We start from the raw sequence: 23,857 nt of genomic DNA on the forward strand, positions 1-23,857 counted from the left end.
GGAAAGAGGAAAGGAAGTAACATTATCTCAGAAACCAGAAATGCCTAGGTGGATTTTAATTTCACAGAAACCTAATTTTAAAAGCATTTTATAATTGGAATTAAAAGAAACAGAAGTGAAAATGGAATACTATATACAATACTTTCTCAAATTAAAAATAAATTAATAGCAGCAAGACGTAAATCCTGACAGGAAAATTATTCTAAGATATCTAAAGAGAAGGGACATATCAAAACACTGGTATCTTATGAATGCCTAACATTCACTTGCATTATGGATTTTCATCCATTTTAACAGTACTGTAGTTAAAAAATGCCAAGTCCTTGACATTAGGTCCCCTCAGTAACATCCCAGAGATGAGACTTTACGGGGGGGGGAGGATTCCACAAACATGCAAAATATTAGCTTCCTCTTGAAAGACTTCTGTCTACAATGTTAGCACAAAGTAGGACCAATTCTTCAGAGAGTGAGTCTTGTCTTACCAAATGGTGCCCAATCTCTGTGTCTAAAACCCCAATCAATCGTGATTAGGACTGTTTATCTCTAAGTCTCTCATCAGGCTCTCCAACCACAAATAGAATACGTAAAGTTTTTGCTTCAAAGAGGGCCTCTATTTAGAAAGTGTGTTTCCTTGTACACAGGAAGAGTATATGACACATGTGGGCTGAACTGAATATTCTAAGCAAAGGTACCCATGCGATGTTTGCAATGCAGACCTGGGAAAAGTCTAAGAAGGAATTATTAGACACAAATACTAATTGTAACACCGTTCATGCTGAGAAAGATTCTAATTTGAAAAAAGCTTTGTTTGTTGTTTTTAATTTGGAGACCTAGCAATTATCTGAAATGAAAAAAGAGCTAACTCCCAGAACATCTGAACTCAAAAGCATCTGGAGCACAAAACATATCTGGCATTTCAAAGCCAAAAGCCACAGGTCCAGGCTCCAAACCAGTTTCTATAGAACTTAAGACAGAGAACACCTTGAAGGGAGACCGGATTCCCCAGGTGAATGATGATGAGAACAGATGAAGAAAGTACACAGAAGCAATTCTATGAATCCAGTCACATCACTGTAAGTTAAAGCATCTCCCAGCTCTCCAAGGCCTGCACTGTGCTTCCTTCCCTCAAGTTAAGTCTCAGGGACAGGAATGTCGGGCAATAGGTGCTGTGCCAGAGGGATGCAAACCCACAAGGTACACACTGAAGCAAAAATGCCAGAGGGCCACACTCTCGCCCAACACATTCTCCATAATGTCACCTGAATTGTGAGTTGTTAGCATGTCATAGTTTCTTGGGACATCAAATTTAAGTAAATATTTAGAGAAAAAAATTCTTTTTCTGGGATGCCCGTGTGACTCACTGGGTTGAGGGTCTGACTTTTGGCCATGGTCTTGGGGTCATGAAATCCACCCCAGGTTGGGCTGGGCACTCAGTGAGGAGTCTGCTTGAGATTGTCTCTCTCCCTCTGCCCTCCCTCCTCTCATGCATGAATGCTTTCTTTCCCCCTCTCTTTAAAATAGATAAATCTTTTTAAAACATACTTTTTCCATTTAAACAGATATATTAATAAACTGCAGTATAAAAAAAAAACTGCCACATTTGCAAAACTTTTTGAGATGACATCAATATACCAGTCAAGATGTTTAGTTTCAAACAGAAACAAAGTGTAACTAATTTAAGCAAATAACGAAATTATTAGAAGGCTCACACACTAACCCAAAGGGCTGGAGAGCCAGCCATGGGGCTCTGAGGCAAAAACAGCTCAGTACTTATCCAACTTGCACACTTCTGCCAAAACTGAGTGGTCTGCATCTCTGATGTTGCTAACTCTAAGACCATTAGGTGATTACTCTATTTGTTAAGGAAAGAAGTAAATAGTGCTGGTTATCAAACTCTATCACAACATTGATTTTAAGGAGCACCCCGATTTCAGCAACACTAAAATTGGGGGAATATGTGAATTGTAGGATCGACCAGAAGCGGTCAGTTGTACTGCGTGTAGTCCTCACAGCTCGCGCTAGCGACAGGCGCCACCGCCATGACCAGATCCCCTCTCGCCGCCCCCACTCCCAACCCAGGTTCTGCCCATGTCCTAGCTGAAAGGGAGGCTGGAAAAGCAAGTACTGGCATTTCAGTTTGTATGGTGGGAAAAAAAACAGATCCTGCTTTTTTCCCTCCTATGGGAAAATTTTCAAGCACAAAAACAGAGTTCAGATGTTGGGCAGCCAAGAAAGAATGACAAATATCCCCAATAGGGAGATTTCAAAGAAACTCCCTCTTATGGTAAAAGTTCAGTGTCCTCTGTGGTTAGAATTCAGAAACAGAAAAATGTTTGAGAAGCACCAGAAGAGGAAAACTCCTTCGGACGGGAGCCAAGGCCCTTAGAATCCAGCCCTACAAACCGTTCCAGGCTAGTTTCCAACACCCCACCCTATGCACACCCTGAGTCCAGGGATGACTAAGGAGGTGGCAGCTCCTCAACCATTGCCATTATCACTCACATCACCGCTCTCGGTGTGTTCCCTCAAGTTAGAAAACATCCCCCACCCCTGCAATTTCTCTGGATTTAAATAACTCCCACTTCACGACTTGAACCAAAACTCACCTCTTCGTGCGAACTCTTTCAGACGGCCCCTCTTGGTGACCCCTTAGCACATTATCCACCTCTTCACCGTGAGAGGAAGAAGGCTCATCAATACGTGAACAAAACAACTGCTGTATCCCTTGCTAAAGCAGGGGTGAGCTGCACATCAGCAGGCAGTCCCCTTGAGCAAAGCACAAAGCATTGATCTTGTAGCAGCTGGGAGACCCTCTGAGCTCAGGGGCTGGGAGATGCCCAGACACTGACTTCCAGCTGTAGATGCAGAGCAGGAGTGAGGGTGATGCTGGCTGGCTGACCTACAGAAGCATGGCACTGGACTTGGGCTGCTCCTGACCTTCTGTCTCTACATCCCGTGTTGGGCATGGGAACTGCTGTCGCAGATGGGCTAGCTGATGGAAGCGTGAAGGGAACAGGTTCTGAGGTTACTGGTAACCACAGTACAAGTGGTCTTCCCCTAAGAAGATGGAAGCTTTTCACTCTCACAACTGGGACAATATCAATATATGTTAATGATATGATATGAGTATGATGACCACACGAGGAGCCTTACTATGTACCAGGACTTACAGGAAGTATTTTTTTTTAACAGCAGGAAAAATATTTATTTTTATATATTTTCCTCTCACATTGACCCAGTATAAGCATATACATAATAATCTGTGACTGTGTCTTGAATGTAAAAAACAAAAATCGCTATTTTTTCATGACCCTAGTGCTTTAGACTACTGAAAGATTTTTATTTCATTTTTCTTTCATACGAATCTCTTTATTAGGTTCACTTGCTGTTGTAGAGTACAGAGACCTATATGTCTTTTAAAGCTTTTTGTATGTATGCTCATGAGGATATCTGTCCACAGTTTTCTTTTGTTCTGTCTTTTTCTGGTTTCAAAATCAGAGTAACCTGCTTTCATAAAATGACTTAGGTGGTGTCACATCCTCCTCTGTTTACCAGGAGGGATTGTATTCACTTCATTTCTCAGAATTTGGTGGAATTCTCTCATGAAACCATCTGGATACAAAGATTTCTTTCTTGGGAGTTTTACATTACAAATTGGATTTACTTAGTAGTTTCAAGCTCTTCAAATTATCCTTTGGCATATCGGGGGGGTTGTGTTAGTTTGTGCTTTTTTTGAGAAAGCCATTCATTTTTTCTGTCAAATTTAATTGTGTCAGGTTGTCCACATTATTTCTTTATTATATGTTTCAATGTCTGCAATATTTTATAAGGATTAGCACATCAATTCTTAGAGCAACCTTATAGATGGGTGCTATTACCCTTCATTTCACAGATGGGGAACATCAGAAACTCACTGAGATCCAGGTACAAAGGAAATGGCAGCTGAGCCCTGGCTCTTACCCAGCACATGGTAAGGACTCTGCTGAGTGTCGCTGTCTCCATCACCCCAGTGAGAGCACACTTACCTTAGGAACAGGCACCAGGTTTCCCCTCCCTGTCTGATTCAGGGCCTCTGATTCAGAGGCACCCTCAATGTCTGCTCTCAGAAAGAGAGAGCGACTGAATCATCTAGTCGTTCAAAACCTGATCTGAAGGTCAATAAGCTTGGTATCTTGCCATCCAGCCATGGCCAAAGTCAACGATGAAACCAAGACCCTATACAAAATGTCAAGGATGCCCGGCATCCTGAGAAAGCAAGGCTTAAGAGAACACATTCCACCTGGTTTCTAACTATTTTGTAGCCAGTTCTCCGTCCCTGATGTAGTAACTATGCCTAAAGGTTGGTCATCGATTTGCGTCATCTCCCCCAAGGTGACAATGTTGCAGAAGCCTGAAACCCTAACAGAAATACCAGCTGCTGAAAAGCAGCAGCTGATTATTTTGCCACTTCCTGGTCATGAGCGCATACCCAAACAGGGCTGCCCCAACCAGCACTCCTCAGAAAAGCACTCCCGTCCCATCTGAAAAAAATTTAGTTACATGAAACCTACAAAACCACATCCCAACCACAGCTCTCAGCCAACAAAGCCCCTGACATTAATGGCAAAGATATATCATAGAAAATATCTCTGTTTCCCTCCCATCACTCCTCAGTGAGTGCAGGAAGAAATCCCTCTGCAATTTATTCCATTATTTAAATTTACGTATCTTTCTTCTTATCCTAACAAATGAAAGGAATGTTTGATCCTTTTTCCTCCTGAGCCCAGCCAGGTCTTACCTCCAAGGCCCTAGACACATTCACAATATGTGATAATCTATTTGGTACCCACATACCAACATATCTATCCAAATCAACAGAAAGCATACATCAATTTTTAATACAACTGTAAGAAGATGTGATACTTAGGAATACCATTCAGTTTGTCATTCAATTTGTGTGGCCTTGAGTAATTTACTGAACTTCTCTGTGAAAAGGAATGAGTACCAAGACCTCGAAGAGTGGTTGTGACAATTAAATGAATATTAGAGACAGCACTCAAGACAAAGCTGTGCACATGGTCACTGCACTTAATATGGTATTGTATTCTTGGGGCATCTGGGTGGCACAATGGTTTAAGCATCTGCCTTTGGCTCAGGTCATGATCCCAGGGTCCTGGGATCGAGCCCCGCATGGGGCTCTCTGCTCAGCAGGGGAATCTGCTTATCTCTCTCCCTCTGTCCCGCTCATGCTCTCTCTCCTGCTCACTCTCTCTCAAATAAATAATAAAATCTTTTAAAAAATGGTGGTGTATTCTTGGAAGCTGCTGAGGGTAGATCATATGCTTTCTCACCATACATACGCGCGCGCGCGCACACACACACACACACACACACAGAGTTAACTGTGAGGTTATGGATGAGTCAATTATCTTGATCTTGGCAATCATTCTATACCACATATATATGTATATCAAATCATCACCTTGTACACTTTAAATGCATACAATTACATTTGTCAATTGATTCCTCACCAAAGTTAAAAAAAAAAACAATAAAATAAAGACAAGGCCGTGCATGGTAATCTCTGCCCTGTCAGTCTTCTTAATGCCCCATATCTCCCCAAACTCTTGCCAGATCCTCTAGAATATTGGGGAGCCACCCAATACACAGTCTAACTTTAGGAAGCTCCTTATATTAGTTCCTATGGCTACTGAAACAAGTTACCATAACTTGGTAGCTTAAAACAACAGAAATGTATTCCCTCACAGTTGTAGAGGCCAGAAGTTCGAAACCAAGAGTCAGCTGGGCCACACTCTCTCTAAGGCTCCAGGGAAGAATCTTTCCCTGCCTTTTCAGGTCCAAGTGGCTCCTGTCAGTCATTGGTTGTGGTGGCCTGACTCTAATCTGTGCCCTCATCTTCATATGTCTGTCTTCCCTGAATGTCCCTCTGTGTCCATTCCTTTTCTCACAAGGACACCAATCATTGGCTTTAGGGCCCACCCAAAATCCAAATTTTTACCTAACTTAAATCTGCAAAGACCATATTTCCAAATAAGGTCACATTCTGAGGTTCCAAGTGAACATGAATTTTGAAAAGGTACTATTCAACCCAGTACACAATTCAACTTAACAAGAGGAAAAATACAGGCCTCTCAGGGACACACAGTCCAGCACCACTGATGAAACACCACGATACTGAGCCTAGTTTGGAAAAATCAAGCAAAATTAATGGATAGTTTTGTAAAGGAAGAGATATTAGTGAAACTAACAGGTTAAGAAGCAAACAAAAAGGCAGGCCATCTCTGAAATAGAACATAAGTCCCAAAATCACTAAAGCTGAAAAGCTGACATTCAAGTCATCCATTTTGAAGTAAGGAGACAGAAGATAATACGTATGTGTGTCAAAAAAACACTTTTTAGTCTTATTGGCAATGGATAAACCTTCTTGTAATGATTACAACATTAAAAGGCTCTGAGATAAATCACATTTAGCAATTACCTCACAAATAAATAAGAGTAAGCCAAAACAAACAAATTTAGCAACAAAATGTCTTGAGTTACAGCACTGCAATCAGATACTTGTAATAAATTCTAGATGTGTCATTTTGGAAATTTTTACCAAATAATAAAAATTTCAATGACAGAAAATAAAATAATGCTCAAATATGCTTTCAGCTACTGCATTTTCTGCTTTAAAACAATTTTTAAAAGTAACATCTACAAAAATTTTCACTATTTTATGAACTAAAATTTTATCTTCTTTGCCCAGAGATAAGATCCCTGTCTCTTTTCCATTGTGTTTCATTGTGACCTCCCTGCTTCCCCCTCATCCAATGCCTACCTCAAGCCTGTCCCAATCTCTGCATAGAGTTGATTACTTATTGGAGAACTGTCTGTCTGGGCTCCTCACTTGCCACTAATCCAGGAGACCCCCAAAGAAACATTGGCTACAACAGAGCTCACCAGATTCCTACCCTGTACATGGCCCAGGAACGGCTCTAAATCTAGATGCTGGTTCTTCCAGAGGTTTTGTCATGTTAGGAACCAATCCCTGAGTTCCTACTCTGCTTTTTAGCATAAGGTGGAGGTGTGATTGTTAGATATTTAATAAGGAGTGAAATAGTTTCTTTTTTCTCTGTTTCCATCCTGACATTGCAAGCTTTGCGCAGTGGCAGTATCGTAGCTAATGAGGTTTATCCATCCTGACATTGCACATTAGGTAAAAGGCTACAGCTGTCAAATTCTTTATTAGTAACCAGTAAAACAATAAACAATGTTTTAAAAGGAACCCTAAATCATTCATATTGGCCTGTGTTTTATTTAGAGCTAAGCTAATTCAGTCTTCTGGTGAATCCTTTTGTCCTTCAGGGAGAGCAACATCCAGGTCTTCAGAAGACCAGGCTCTTTGGTTCCTAAACCAAGTGTCAGTTTCAGTTTCTGGCAATGCTGAGGGAGAAACTGAGAGAGGGAAGAAGTAGGAGAGAATCCCTCCTGTGGATCCATATGATTTTCCTCTCTTGGTTTTTAAGTCTAATAGGTCACGTGTTTAGTACAGTTGGTGTTTACTGGGTTAAAACTCACAAAAAATTTGGGTTGCCTGGCTGGCTCAGTTGGTTGAATGTCTGACTCCTGATTTGGGCACAGGTCATGATCTCAGTCATGAGATGGAGGCCAATGTCGGGCTCCGCACAGGGCGTAGAGTCTGCTTTGGATTCTCTCTGTCCCCCTCCCTCTGTTCCTACACACAGCCTCCTTCTCTCTCTCTCTCTCTCCGCCCCTACCCACTTGTGCATTCTCTCTCTTAAAAACAAACAAACAAACAAAAACACTAAAATCCAACCACACCCCTACCACACTGACGTATTGTTTAAAAGAGCTTAAAACTTCAACAGTATTCCTTTGGTTACAGAATGTTATAGCTGAAAAGCCTAAAAATTTAAAATTGGGATGTTCTTTTCTATTGGAGATGTCCCTGCCACATGGCAATATTACCAAGCTAAGCAATCGGAATATTTTATTTCATAGTATTAATGAACAAAAGAAGCGAAGCAGAGCATCTTTGTTTTAGGGGGTTGTGGGAATCCCCTAACTGTGGCTACAACTGACTACAACAGTAAAAGTGGCTACAACAGTAAAAGTTGCAGAGGGCTCAACTATAAAAAAAGATTCATAACAAAACCAAGCTGGACATTGCTGAGTGAGAAAGCTAAGTTCGATCATGGATAAAAGACCACCAGTGACCTGGGTCTGGAGGCAACTACATAGTAAAGTAATGCTCAAAATAGTAAAGCATCCTTGTGTATGACACTGGGCTCAGTCTAGAGCAGCAGTTTTCAAAGTAGTCATCCTCTGCCTGGCCACTTATCTCCGGTAGCAATAATGCTCAAATATGACACTCTTGTAGTCTGTGTCTTCCATTAGTAATATTGTCTTTGATCATTTTAACACAAAAGCTGGCTCATCAAAGTCAGCCTTTCCATGGACTTGATAACAGCCACTGTTCATGCAAGTAGGCTCCAGTGGGATAAATGGTCTGCAGACGTCAAGGGCAGATTTTCAAACTTTTTTGCCCTTCTATCCAATTTTTAAGAGTTTATCATCCCTAGAGAGTGGGCTGCTTTTTCCAGGGTGATTTCATGCTGTTCAGATGTTAAAGATATAAAATAATTACTACAGTTTGACTCCTAGACCTGCAGAAGCTGCTGACTTCCCTTCCTATGCCTTCTTTTCCTACTCTAAAAGGGTTGAAGTTTAAAAAAAAAAAAATCCCAATGGCTCAGGCTACAGGCACAACTGGTTACTTTTACCTTTGAAAGAGAAGGTAAGTGAGGTAAGATGTTCATGCCATTCATTTCTGATACAGTTGCCAAATTTAGTAAATAAAACCACATCACATGCAGTTAAATTTGAATACCAAACAAACAATAAATAATTTTGCAGCATGAGTATGTCCTACTTTTTTTTTTTTTTTTTGCTTGCACAAAACTCCTATTCCTATTCAAAACAGTATCTGCATTGGACATACTTATACTACAAAATTATTCCTTTTTTGTCTGAAGTTCAAACTTAGCCAGGCATCCCATATTTTATCTGGCAGCTACATCTCTTGCAAAATATGGAGCCTAAAACTGCTTGAGGCTTGAGGTTGATATGTTATGTCTCAGTCCCAAAGTGATATTTAACCATGTTTGATAAAGTTTGGATTGGCAATTCTTAGTTACCCGAAATGTCAGTTCATTATGTTTCTGCTATCCAGACTTCCCAGCTTTGCTTCCAAGCTCCAAAATAGGCTGCGTAAGTCCCTGCTAAGCTGTGTTCTTTGCCTAAAGAACACCCTGCTCTTGGATAAATATCACCAAGTACATGAAGATGTGAATTTGCATATCTGTGTGTATGCAGAAACTCAGTTCCCACATCTGACAATATCCAAATTGTCAAATCTACTTTCTATAGGAAGTATTATTTTTGGATGAGATTTCAAAGTGCCTCTTAAGGCATGCCTAGGTGGCTCAGTCGGTTAAGCATCTGCCTTTGACTTGGGTCATAATCCCAGGGTTCTGGCATAGAGTCCCACATCCCTCTCCCTCTGCCTGCCACTCCCCCTGCTTGTGTGAGCTCTCTCTCTCTCTCTCTCTCTCTCTCTCTGTTAAATAAATAAATAAAATCTTTAAAAATAATAATAAAAAATTAAAGTGCTTCTTAATCACATACAACAGGTTTAGCTGGCATAACCCAAAGTCACTGCAATCTTCTGGCAAGAGTAAAACCATAATTATTCCTATATAAAATAATAAAACTAGTGAACTCTGAAGTTTAATTTGGCAAGAGAGGGAAATAGCAGTAACTAAACCTACTTTTTTCCTGACCATAATGAAGCAGGTATTTAACTGAAGGGGTACTTGTAGAAAATTCCAATTTCTGCTCAAAACAATAACAGTATGACTGTCCTTTGGTGATACTTCATTAGCTTAATTAATGCTCTTCTTCTTCTTCTAGTCCTTGACATTAATAATAATGCTCGAGTACTGTGGACTAGAAGAGAAAAAGACCAGTTAACTTCTTCTTGCTTGAGGTTATATGCTAGTTTGAACAGACGATGTGGAAGTCATTAGTTCTGCTGGCTAGTAATTCATTAGGGTATATTGGCAGGATTGTATTTCCTAGTCCCTGGCATTATGCAACTATAGTTATGGGAGAAGCACATGACCAGCTCGGGCCAATTACTAAAGACTGTAAATACTGTATGCTGCTGTGTGTATGCAGAAACCATCCAAAGCTCTCTTTTCTCTCTGACTTTGAAACCAGCAATGTTCAAGACTGACACTGCTAAGTTAGTCTTTAATTGATTGCCACGATCAGACACTTTCTAGGGACCAATGAAGAAATGTAACATGCAAGAAATGCAGTTTTGCTTTAACTACCATGTATTTTTCTTCAAACTGCTAAGGTTTTGAGTTATTTCTTATTGCAGCATAACACAGCCTGGCCTAACTCAGAGGTAATGCAATTTTTGAGGTTTCAGTACATATCCGGCCCAATGAGGCTTTTAAACATTCTATATACAATTTTTAGCCCCCTGAACCTTGTTGAATGTTTAAGGTTAAATCATCATCACTTTTAATTCTAAACAAACTCTTAAGGTAGGTACAAAATATCATCTCTTCTTTACAGATGGAAAACACTCACTTAAAGAGTTGGTAAGTGGGTGCCTGGGTGGCTCAGTGGGTTAAGCCGCTGCCTTCGGCTCAGGTCATGATCTCAGGGTCCTGGGATCGAGTCCCGCATCGGGCTCTCTGCTCAGCAGGGAGCCTGCTTCCCTCTCTCTCTCTCTCTGCCTGCCTCTCCGACTACTTGTGATTTCTCTCTGTCAAATAAATAAATAAAATCTTTAAAAAAAAAAAAAAGAGTTGGTAAGTAAATGCCTAAAGTCATAGACAAAGTAAGTGGCTGAGAAGAAATTTGAACCCACAACCATGTGGACCTAAAACCGTGCTTTTTACTACCTCACTATACTACCATGCAAGTAATTAGCCCAGAGGGACAAGATTTGGAACCCCATAGAGAGGAAGCAGGTGCCAAAAGGGACAAAGATGTCCCATGGATGTCACTCTTCTTTCCATGCATTGGTAGGTCTCGACTATGGACTGAATTTATAAGGCTATATAATGTTAGAAACCATCGTTAGAACAACGTCATGAAAATGGAAAGTTCTTTAATTCAGAATTTATTTATCTATGCAAAAGATGCAGGCATAACAAGACAATTTGGAGCCATTCTCTGTGGAATCCATTTGCATATCTGTTAAATATTCCAGGCAGCATATAAGTAGAGATCAGTTCTTGCCATTCTCTGTTGCTACACTCAGAAGAACCAATACCATCAATAGCTTCTTCATTTTTTTTAAGGGGAATTCTTCTGTAGCTTCTATTATAGGTGGAATATTAATTAGATATTGGGGACTCGAGTACTACAATACCAAACTTTCAATTTTCCCATTGCTTGTAAACTTGTCTCAAACCAGTTATGTTGTTTTGAACACAAACTCCATCTGGGTGACATTTCTTTTTAACTTTTGAGATTTAATGCCGAGACAAATAAATCAACTCGCTTAATTCTGAGATTCCTTCATGTCAGTAGATAAGCAGAATACATTTGTATATTTCAAAAAAAAAAGTAAAAGTTATTTTACAGATATTCCAGTTTCCCTTCTAAAAATTTCTTTTTCCATAAGCTTAGTCATTTAACAATAGATCAGTTATTAATTCAAAGAGACATATCGGAATCTGATGCACCGTGAGAAACCAGGAATCCAGACATCAACTTAGACAGCCTCACTTTGAAAGACACAGAATTTCTCAGATTTCCGTCCTCCCTGAATCTCAATCATTTTACTATTAGAGAAGTGAAGAGGTACTTGGAAAATAAACCTGGAGGAACACCTTTCTTTCTGACCAGTAAAAAATATTCCAAAAAATCCATAGCAGGAATTGAAGTAAAACTCCGCAATGCAGCTGCAAAACCAAACAAGAGAAATAATGCAACATAAACTCATGTGTCAAAACAATTATCTAAGGCCAATTGCCAGAAGCACAGTGAATTCATCCTTTTGACACACTCCAAAGAACAAGCCCTCAAAGGCATATTCAAAACTTAAATGTCTTCCTATCACTGAAAAGCTAGTGAAATTCTGTTTGAAGTTCATTTTAGCTTTCTGGTGCTCTCAATTTCAAAGTCAATCAGCTGTACTAGTTTTCTTGCTTTATAGTTTGCACTTGCTTAGTGGTTCAATAACACATTTAGAAAAATATACATAAAGCAGATCCATGATTAGAAACAGAATCTTAGTTCCTCTGGGGGGAAAGGAGGGATGACCCAGAATTAACTATTGTCTTTTAATGTTGAGTCTAACACAGAAAGAATTAGACCTAGACTCTCCAAAAATAGAAATATAGTAAATACTTCATTGTTAGGTTATTTTGCCTGAAAAGTATTTAGGGAGTTTTCATTTCCGCAGAAAAATTAAAATGCAAATTTCACAATCAGACCTGGATTCCTTTCCAGCCTCTTAACACATCTACTGGAGCCAAATGGAGGAAACCTAATGCTGATGTACACCAGACGGAACAGCTGGTCTCCCCAAGGAAGTGGATTAGCAGCATGATTCAGTACACAGCTCACTGCAGAAAAGCTCTCTATATAGCCTCCCAGTTTTTGTCTTCTGCTAAAATAGCCACCAGAGGGAAGGACAGAAGGTTGGTGTATTGCCTGATGCCAGCTGGTAGGAAATGAAGATGGGAAGACTTAATCTACCAATGCTAAAGCTAAATGCCCTCTGGATAGTTATGAGGTCCTATGCAGGTACTTGGTTTTGTTAGTCAAATCCAATGATCCCCAAATCAGGTTGTCAGGGATTAATACTATAGTAATATAGAATTCTTTTTAACTTTTCACAAAATATTACACTACATATAATCTACTGTCTTTTTAAAGACTGGAAATGTTGGGGTGCCTGGGTGGCTCTGTCTGTCTTCAGCTCAGGGCATGATCCCAGGGTCCTGGGATTGAGCCCTGCAGCTGACTCCCTGCTCAGCGGGAAGCCCGCTTCTCCCGCTCCCACTTCTGCTTGTGTTCCCTCTCTCACTGTGTCTCTCTCTGTCAAATAAATAAATAAAATCTTTAAAAAATAAAAATAAATAAAAACCAGAAATGTTACTTTTAATCAGTTGGGGAATGTCAATAAATGTAGATTTTTTTATTAAATATGGGTTTATACATTTTTATTGAATAATCAGGGAAGTGTGAATACAAGAAATTAATGTGAAACAAATAGTCTAGAAAAAGGTAGATATTATATGAAGAACAGAAAAGGCTGATCAAGACTGGTGGTCATACATAATAAATAGAAAGTATGCATGGAGGGAGTCTCACAGTAAATCAGCCCCAAAGTTTTCCAGGATGACAAACTACCCAGATATTCTAGACAGGAGAGATGACAGCTCCAGAGATCACTGTTAGTCACAATGAGATATAATAAGACACACCTACAATTTTATTGAGATGTAAATGACAATAACATTATATTAGATTCAAGTGTACAACAAAATAAGTCAGTATGTATGTATATATATATGTATATATATATATATATATAGTGAAATGACCACCACAATGCCACATTAACGTCTATCACCATACATAGTTATAATTTTTCTTCTTGTGATAAAAACTTTTAAGATCTACTCTCTTAGCAATATTCATAGTAACCATGCTGTATACTATATCCCTAGGACTTATTTATTTTCTATCTGTAAGTCTAAATTTTTTAACCATCTTTACCTATTTCATCTACCTTCCATATTTTATGTAATATATCACAAAATATTATAACAAATATAATCTATTGCCTTCAATAAGTTCTCCTCCCTAGAAAGAGTAATAATCTACTTTGATGAAGAATTTCTGCTTTAACACAAATACATAAGTCCTATTTTATCTTCAAATTAATCATATCAAACCATCAATAAAACCTGACCTTTCAGAAGACAAGTCATTGAATGGTTCTTTTCCAAGCCTTTTTTTTTTTTTTTTTTTATAGCCCACCATCTAAGGAAGGCAGGGCTAAATAAGCAGCAAAGAAAATTGCAACTGATCTTGGTTTAAAATAGTCTCGTTATTTTTAATATCTTAAATTCTTTGAGGACATTCTTGCATGGTCTTCTCGATTCTTGGACTTTCATTGGATCAGCAAATACACATAAGTGACTTGCCCTTCTTCTTTTAAATCACTCATATATAGTGAGTATAAAATTAAATCTCAGATTCTGCTACTTTCACCCAGGGCTCCTCAGAGAAATGGCAAGATCAGGAGGAAAGCTGCTCAGAGTTAGATTTAAATCTGATGCTACAAAAACAAAATCTCTGAATCTGACTTTGGGATTGATCGGAAAGGTATGAAAGATCAAAACTTTCAAGAGCTACCATCTTCTCCCTTATCCATATCTCCATTTCCAACCTGATTAGGATCAGATTGAGGATCTACTCTGGGGTGCTGAATACAAACTTTTTGATAAGAGAACCCAGAATGGCAATAGCTAAACATTTATGGTTCTGTTCAGCTGTCAAACAGGTTATTTTTAAGTCATAATGGTTGTGCCCACAGGGTCTTCACAGGTGCTTTTAGGGACTGATGATCAGAGCAAACCAGTCAGAACTGTGTCTTGAAGGTGACAAGTGTTGGGTAGGATTTGAAGTATAAGCCTCAGTACCCCCAAATAAGTCCAGCTTCACAAACAGAACCACTGTCTGAACCTCAGTGCATGGTAAATCTGCTTAATGTTACATTTATCCTGTGACTGAAACTCTTATGAAATAGCTCTATCAACTTCTGTATTTGTTCAAGTCCTTATGGGATTTTGCCTAATGATATTAACCAACAACACTATAGTATTATCAGGGATAATTATAGTTCTCATTTAAAATGTGGACTTGTTCACATTTGAATCTAGCATCATCCAAGCTAGTGTTTTTCAACCAGAAGTGTGTATCAGACTTTCCTATGGAGTTTAATAAAAATTGCATTATAAAAATCTACATTAATAAAAATGCAGATGTCTAGGACATACACCAGACTTAGCAAATATTTTTCTTTACATTCTTGGCATGTTCTTTCAAGATTATTATATCTCTAGGTTTTTCCCTCTGTAAAAATTACACTTACCTATTTTTGTACAATCAGAAGTAAACTCCCTGACTTCTTTAAAAATAGATTTACTCATTATCCTTTGAAACATTCTGTCTAATTTGGGGGCAATGATTTTATTATCTTGTTTTGCATGTCACATCTCTTCATTATTCTTATTATGAGCTCTCATCAGACTTTTCACATTTGAAAATGATCTGTAAGTTAATCACAACCAGTTTCAGTTTCTGTCATCTATACATGTTTGTTTTCCTTAGATGCTTGCCGGTAGGTTCTACTACCAGCTTCAAGCCAGAGTTTTCAACTAAAAATACTTTCAACAGTCCCAGATGCTTCAAACAGTTGACATTTTCAAGGACAGACTCTTGGGTACAGGAATCTGATGACTCCAATAAGGCTGAGTCAAGATTTATAAAACTTTCATCAAGACAGCTTTATGCTCCTGCTAACCCGAGATCAACAGGAACAAAAAATAACTGCATAAGACTAAATGCACTGATAAGGGAAATTTTACTATAGTTTTTTGTTTAGAATATTGTTATTTTAATGTTCTGTTTACTGGATCTATGAGACAGTCCTTTCTCTACTTCATCTCACAATTTAGTAGATTCTTGTATTAGCTATATTTTATTATTTTCTGTATTTTTGATGCCCTGGTCTCTAGAGCCCCACTCACTGGGAAGTACATTCTCCTAGGGCTAGCCAATTCTTAGAACATAAATGACTTGCACAGGAGTGAACCTTTCACATGTAAACTAATCAATGCAGAGTCCATACTTGGAGCCAACTCTTCTATCTGGCTCATACACTCCAGAAGGCAATATTCCTCTGCCTTAATAATCTGAACCAGGTACCGGAGAGTCCCTATACCTCAGAATTTACTGAAATGAATCAAACTCGTCAATCCTAAGACTACATTACCCTGCCTCACCTTGCCTTTCCCATAAAAACCACATAAAGGCTTCTGCCTTGCTTTTCACCTGTCCCTTCTACTTTCTGACTAACCCTGGTGCTCCTTGGTCCTGCGCAGCATGGCATGCTCCCTTTCCTCTTGAGAATGAGGAGTGGGAATCTTTTCAAAGAACGGTCATCCTCTCATCAGTTGGCCTCACCATTTATGAATAGTAATAATAATAAATCTATATTTTTAAACCGTTCCATTTAGGTAAACTGAGATGAAACATTTAAAAGTGATGTCTGAGTCTCACTGACCCCAGAGTTCAGAAACCTACCCTGCATCCTGACCTTTCGCTGCAATGGGGTTAGTTCCTATATTCAATAATAATCTGTTTTCCTTTTTACCAGAATAAAATTGAAAAATCTGTTATGCAACCAAAATCTTGCCTAGAATGCCATCCTGAGAAGGATTTTCATTGAATCATGTAGAACAGACCACCTTTAAGGAACAAAGGCTTTTCTTACATAGCCAATGCCTACAGGGGTCTCCTAGGATAACTGACCTGATACCTGGTTTACAGGGCCCAACCTTACAGGTGGTAAAGATGGTCACTTGCTGGAAAGCTAGAAACCTAATGTTATTTTGTGGATCTCAAGAAGAGAGTAGTATATTCAAATGCATAGGTACTGCAGTTGAAACATAGTGGAGAGAGCTTCTTGAACTTAGCTCCAGACCTTGGGATTGCAAATAATAGAGACATTGAAAGTCCAATCTGAGATCTCCCATGAAAACTCCCAGAGAAAAGTTAATATTGTAATTATTCAATAGCAAATGACTTTACATTTTGCAAGGCCTATATAGTAAATTGACACTCTTGCAATGCCTATGTAGGCCAAACCTAATGAGACTAGCCTTATTTTGTGATTAAGAATAATCTTTCCTTGAGATTCTTATGATCACAAGAGGTAAGAGAAGAATGTAAAGAAAAACTATAAATAAAAACTTTAAAATTTAGTGGGTATCTGGGCTAACTCATCCATCTGGATAATCTTTGCTTTTGTTTTTTTATGACTAGGCTACTTTTACATGGATGAAGACACAAAAGTGAACTTGTAGATACTGATGGCAATGCAGATAATTCCTCATGTCCAAGAGAAAGTAACTGATTATCACATCATGGATATTGTAAGTTTTGCCAATTTTGTGTCCATTTACAAATTTATTTCTGCATTCCTCATCAGACTACAAATATGTGATACTTTGCATTCTCTTTTGAACTGGTTGTACTATCTTACTGATTCCTTTGTTAATTAATAATTTAAATAAAATCTTTGACACACCTTTTTTTCATATCTATAGGAGAGTCATGATTATATTCTGTTAAATGTAACTTTTAACAACTGAATAAGATCACACTTACATTTCACACCAAAAAAAGATGATACAGTCATCTGTACACCTCTCTTAACCAGTTTTGAATTACTCAACACACAATACTGAGTGACTACCACATGATACAGATCTAAAGAAAGACAAGAAGGACTAAATCACTGACCTTAAGAAATTGCTCCTATGGAGCTAACATTTACCCAAACTTTGTCTAGCTTCAGCGGTCAATATCACAAAACTTCAAGGCAGAAAAAAAAAATACACTTAGAAAACTCTCCCCAAAGTAATCTTTTCTAAATAGGTAATTACTGGTTAGCAGCACAATATAACCAGCAAAGGGAAAAAAAAAAAAAAAACTCCAAAGTGAAATCATGGGTTTTATATAAAAATTAAGGTGTAATTAGTATAAGGGATTAGGTAAATCAGGGATTAGGTAAATCACTAGACTTCTAGTTGGAAGATCTGCGTACCTTTTCTTAGAAACACTGTGCTTTTATGGAAAAGACCTTCTACTCAAGTTCTTCCAAATCTGTTTAAAGAGGTTATATAATCCCTCTAATCCTTAATTTTTACATTCGAAAAGAAATATAATACCCATTTCATGGGATTGTGTTAAAACATGGTACATGTCTGGAACATAGTAAACACCTGAATACATGTTAGCTGATTTTATTAATAATATTATTTATAGAGTATTTATAGATTCAGTTCTTGTTCAATACTCAACCAATGTTAATTCTCTCTCCCCAAAGAAAATAGGAAGAATGAACTGTTTCATATTTCTCCCATATATGGAAGATCTAAGATATTATTATCAAAGTTCTCTTTGGAGGGGATCTCATTGTGTGGATAGAGATGTTAGGAAAGAACTAGACATTTTACCTGCAGGCCAGGAGTCCAATGCTGTACTATAAGCAAAGATAATACAAGCATATCTCTCCCCAGAAATCTCCCTGTGTTTGTGAGCAATGGATTGGAATTACATGCCCCATTAGCATCTTATTAGAAGTGGCAACTGTGTAATTTCTGAGAGCCAGGCTATAGGATGACAAGAAAGAAAACACTCTGGGAGACATGCCAGGTCACCCAATCCTCAAAGTGTCAGAGGAGACCCTTAGCAGGAGATTCAAGATCAGCGCATCCCTAATACCCATCAGACTATGGGGGTAGCACTTTGGGTAACTGTATCCTCCTCAACACCATACTCCTAATCAGATTAAGCATGGGGTGCATTCAGTAATAGGCAGTGTCTCAAGTTCATCATAACTCAAACAGTATTTCGCATTCACTTCTGTCTGAAACTCAACTCAGTTAAAAATAATTATCACCCAGCTTTATGAATGCAAAGGGCACTTTCATTTTATTGCAAAATTAACTGACTAAATAAGAGTTCCTAATACCGAGGAAGAAATGAGCTAAAAATCACAAGACAAATAAGAAAATGACAAGGTCAAATAAGGTGTTCAGCCAAAGGTGTTCTAACAGGAAGATTAACCTGGTGCCCATTTGCTATATAGGACTGGACTTAAAGTTATACAATTAATCTGTTACATGTAGAACCTCCCACATTATTTTTAAGGTTTAAATGTTAACAAAAAAGCAAAGTTAATATTAATGAAACACCCATGTCCCCAAAACTGTATTACAAGTATAATCTCATTAACCTCCTAGTAAGGTAAAAGTGGATTTTATTCATTTAGTCTTTTTTTTTAAAGCATCATAAATTATTTAAGGAGTTTTCTAAGATTTAAAAAAATCACATCTTTGCTACATCCCTCTACAACTTGAGAAAATTTTTAAAAATTAGAAAATGTAAATGTACTACCCAAATCGAATGGGAAAAAAAAAAAAAAAAAAAGCTTCATCCATTCAATTAAATACTTACTGACCTCAAAGAACCTGATACTACACACATACAAACAGGCACGTGCGCACTAGAATATTTAACCAAGTCTACTAAAGGGCAGCTAAGATGAGTGGCTCTGGGTAAATTTGGGATTTTTGATTTGCAAAAAAGAAATCTCCAAGTTTGGGGCAAGAGCTGCATGACCTGGTTAAGCGAAGAATGCTGGAGATCCTCCTCCACTCTCCGCTACAAGAATGCAGCAGCGCCTCTGAACCACTGTCAAAGCCCAGGATGGAAGGCATCCTTTTGAAGGGGAGCTAGATTACCAGCCTGCTGAGAACCCTGCGCTGAGAGTGCCATCCCTGCGTCCCAGGCCGGAGGTATGGGCACAGACTGGGTCAAGGTCGCTAACCACCTCCTGCAAAAGAACGCGCTCACACTGCCTGCCAGAGCGGTGCCCTCGTGGGAGAAGCACCCACTTGGCAAAGGCCTGGGGAGGTAGAGCCCGCTACCTGGCTTTCTCCGTGGCTCCTCCCGCTCTCCGCCTTGAGCAGGGTCTTGGGCTTCCGGGACTTGAAGTTGCCCATGCTGGGTCGCAGCACGCCGTCCACCTGCACGGGCTGCTCTACATGCTGCTGCGGCGGCGGCGGCGCCGGCTCCTCTAGGAGAGCCCTGGCGTCGGGGTAGTTTTCTTTATTGTCTTCATCTCTAAAACAGGAAAGACCTAATTTAGAAAGCACCCAAAAAAGTAATACACTGCTGCGGGAAAGCGGGGCTGGAACACTCACTGCTGCTCTATTTATATGGTATCTAGCAAAATGTTTAGGGTAGACTTAGTTTCACAGGAATAAGAACCTAAGAAATGTGAATTTCACTGTTTGGATCATTCCACCTTACCTTCTCCTCTTTACAAGTGGATACATACTTTTTTCTTTTTTTCTTTTTTTTTTTTCTTTTTTGCAGTTGTCGCTTTGCGCATGATATCGTATTTGTTCATAATGTTTCACTTCAAGATGCTTTAATGTATGTATTTTTTCTCTGACAAAAATGTGGGATTCGGGCTAGAGATTGTCAGCCCAGTTTTACAGATTAAGACCCTAGAACTCAGGGGCACTCGGGTGGCTCAGGTCATGATCTCAGGGTCAGGAGATCAAGCTCCAGGACAGCTGCAAGCAGGGTGTGGAGCCTGCTTAGGATTCTCTCTCTTCCCCACCCTTCTCTCGAAAAAAGACAAGAAAAAAAAAGGAAAAAAGAAAAAAACTCTAAAACTCAGAGAATAAATGAAGTTCCTGGGAAGAGTTAATTCACCCAGAGACCTGGAGTGCTAACTAGGTCTTCAGTCTCTCCCGCATATATGGACTTGATTTAAGGCATGATACTTCCTCCTCGCTGGCATGTTAAGAATCATCTCCCTACAATTTTCAAAAGCCTCTAGAAGTTTAACAGGGTCTATTTTGATAGGAAACATGATACTTGGATAAAATATAAAACAAGGGCCATGTTTTACCCAACAAAACCATCTGAACAACACCTTCTGTGCGCACTCAAAGATCCTTGTCCAGGTTCCATCGGTGCGGAATTGCTGAGGTGACGAAACGGTCCGGTGTCACCTTCACACAGTTAGTGGTGTCACACACACAGCCACTTTTAACTTTCACTAACCAAGCAAATTCATACAATATAACCTACTGTTTCAATTTCTTCAAGTAGTGACATAACACTTTTATTTGAAGCCATTAGTCCCTCTTAAATCTAGATGCACTTCTTTTCTAATTTTGCTAAGAATCCAGGGATATAACCAAATGGGGTGTCCTCTTTATACAATTAATATTATCATTCTTTATCCACTGGCAATCATTTGGTACTAGATCATATAATTCTCTAAGGTGACCACTTCCCCTCAGTGGTGTTTTCCCCCCATTCCCTAATCCGAGCATCCATAAAAGATTTTGGTAAGGTCAGATAGGAAGCAATTCCTTGTAGCTCAAGGACACACAAAGCCAAGAGACAAGACCAACAAAGAAAGGACTTCTATGCCCACTGTTCAAGATGCTTTTTCACAAATAAAACAGAGATTAAATTCACTAAACTGATATCAGGAAGATGAACTCCAGTTAGCCTCTGGGAAAAGATCAAAGCAAACATCAAGGATAGGAATTCTGGAGCATGATCCAGGGTGCAACTGGGCAACGTGTAGAAATAAAACTACATGAAACAGTTAATTTTAAGCCCCTGGACAAACTTCATAATGCCTGGTAAAGGAGAACCCAACAAGTGAAATAATTCTTCAAGTGAAATATTAATAACTGAAAAAAAATTAAACAGAAAGTCAGTGCCAGTGACACTGGTTAATATTTTCCCTTAAGAGCAATTATAATTTATTTATTTACTTACTTACTTATTTACTTATTTTTAGAGAGAGAAAGAGAGAGGTCGGGGAAGGAGTAGAGGGGGAGAGAGAGTGTACTCCGCACTGAGCCAGATGGCTGACGAGGGGCTTGATCTCACCACCCTGAGATCGTCACCCTGTGATCACAACCTGAGTGAAACTAAGAGTCAAACGCTCAACCGAGTCACCCAAGCGCTCCAAGATCAATTACAATTTTAAAAATTCTAAGTCACTAATGGATTTGGAAACCAATATCAAACCATAAGCTGGAACTGTACTAGTTCATGTGAAATGCATTTCTCTCACTGGAAACAATGTTCATGCCTGTACTCTATGCTCCTGGGTGAGAAATAAAAGAGAGAACCTCTGCCTTTACAGGAAACCTAAATATTCCTTCAAGGAGGATTCTAGAACATTAACATAAGAAAGAAAAACTCATTTTTCAAATCTAAAATGGTTGTTTTGGTAGACTCATCTCTTAAACAATACCTGGATTTCATTTTTATATATTTTCAAGGTGCCCAAATTCACCTCCTTGACTTGCAAAGCAAAGAAGGTTGGTGTGGGGAAGAAAAGAACATCTTTCTCTCATTGTACAAATACCTAAACACAAGCAGTCATCTTTAGAAATACACTTCTAACCTGTTACTGGTTTCTCAGAAATCTCCAAAGCAGGAAAGTACAAGTTATATAATTTATGCCACTACTTAGTGGAATCAATCATAACTGGGAATGAGTCTGAAAGATCCCCCCTCTATATTAGTTGCGTAGCCTGGGCCACAGCACATCACCTCTCGGACCCTCAGTCATGAGATGGCTCTCTCTACCTGGCAGAGATCATACATGCCCTGTGAAACGCCCACCATACAGAGCTGGCTCAAGGCCACAGCTCAATAAATGGGAGCTATTGTTACTTTAATGGGGTTTTAGTCGAGTGGTTATTTGCAAAGAAAAGACTGAGGGTTCTTTTTAGTCTCCCCAATACCTCCAGGATAAATTCCAGACTCCTTAGTGAGGTACACCAACCCTTTGAAATCAGGTCTTTGTTTATCTCTGGAGCTTTACTTCTTATCACTCTTGGCCTCACTCCCAAATGTTCTCAAGCTTCCTGCCATCCTGAACTTCCTGCTATTCCTACAACTCTATTTTCTCTACCTTCTGTTGACTTTCCAGCAAGCCATTCCTTCTGCTTGGTAGCATCATCTTTTTCTTAGCCTCATATCCTCCACCACCCCCCCCCACACACACACACATACAAAGTCATGTGCTACTGTAATTTTCTTCAGGAATCCATCCCAGAAACCTCTCTGGGCTATCTGGTCCTTCTAAATGAATCCTCTGTCTACCTCTAGTAAATGAGCACTTAATGCACTACAGCATCATTGTCTACATGGACTGGTTTCTGGCACACAAAATAGGCCTTCAACAATTGTTTGTTATCCAACAATGGACCCAACAGTCAGAGAGACCTGAGCCCAAATTCTGCCGCACAGTAGCTATGTTAGTTTGGATAAGCTATAATCCTTCTGAGCCTCAGTTTCCCCACCTCCAGGAGGAGGAGAAAAACATTGACGTCCTTTCAGTTGTTTAAATTAAATAATAAAATGTATGTGAAAATGCTCTGAACAAAGCAAATGTGGAAGAAATGGTTAACTATGAAGGTTTTGCCATATCATGAACCCCTTGATGACCAAGACCGTACTCCAAACACTCAGTGACGTGTTTGGTAAATAAATCTATAACCTCTTCCATAGGGTCTATGATGGGAACACTGAGATGGGATAATCAATCTTGAATTCAGTAGACATTTGCTGTGCATTCCCCACATAAAAGGCACTGTCTTGGGTACTAAGGGGACTACCCCAAAATTGACATGACAAAATTTAAGAACTGATATTTTATTATAAGAACTTACACACAAGAAGAGCTGATTCTTAGATTCAAAGAAAAGGCTAAATACTCCAGACACACATGGTTTCAGTCCTTCCTAATTAAGAACCAAGCAATAGGGGGTCATACCTGATACTGGAGCAATCAGTCTGGTCTTCATGTAGGGAGGCTGTGTCTTCGTCACACCTGGAGAGAAGGAGCAAAACCACATCAGTTCCAACTGTCTGCAGCAGCAGAAGCAGCAAGAGTCTAGAATTAGATTAGCAC

At 39.1% G+C, this 23,857-nt stretch overlaps 1 protein-coding gene across 6 annotated transcripts in view; it reads right to left on the reverse strand.

Annotated features, from left to right (window-relative positions):
- The window catches only part of FAM13C (family with sequence similarity 13 member C), a 143,869-nt gene that overhangs the window by 114,234 nt on the left and 5,778 nt on the right, over positions 1-23,857 (reverse strand). For all 6 annotated transcript variants that reach the window (XM_032312412.1, XM_032312411.1, XM_032312410.1 and 3 more), the window contains 2 exons: positions 23,720-23,776; positions 19,824-20,019 (listed from right to left, as the gene is read on the reverse strand). In XM_032312412.1, coding sequence (XP_032168303.1) covers positions 19,824-19,898 — 75 coding nt within the window. In that variant the 5' untranslated portion in view covers positions 19,899-20,019; positions 23,720-23,776. The remainder of the gene's footprint in view (positions 1-19,823; positions 20,020-23,719; positions 23,777-23,857) is intronic.

This window comes from Mustela erminea, chromosome 14 (assembly GCF_009829155.1).
Source record: "Mustela erminea isolate mMusErm1 chromosome 14, mMusErm1.Pri, whole genome shotgun sequence".
NCBI lineage: Eukaryota > Metazoa > Chordata > Mammalia > Carnivora > Mustelidae > Mustela > Mustela erminea.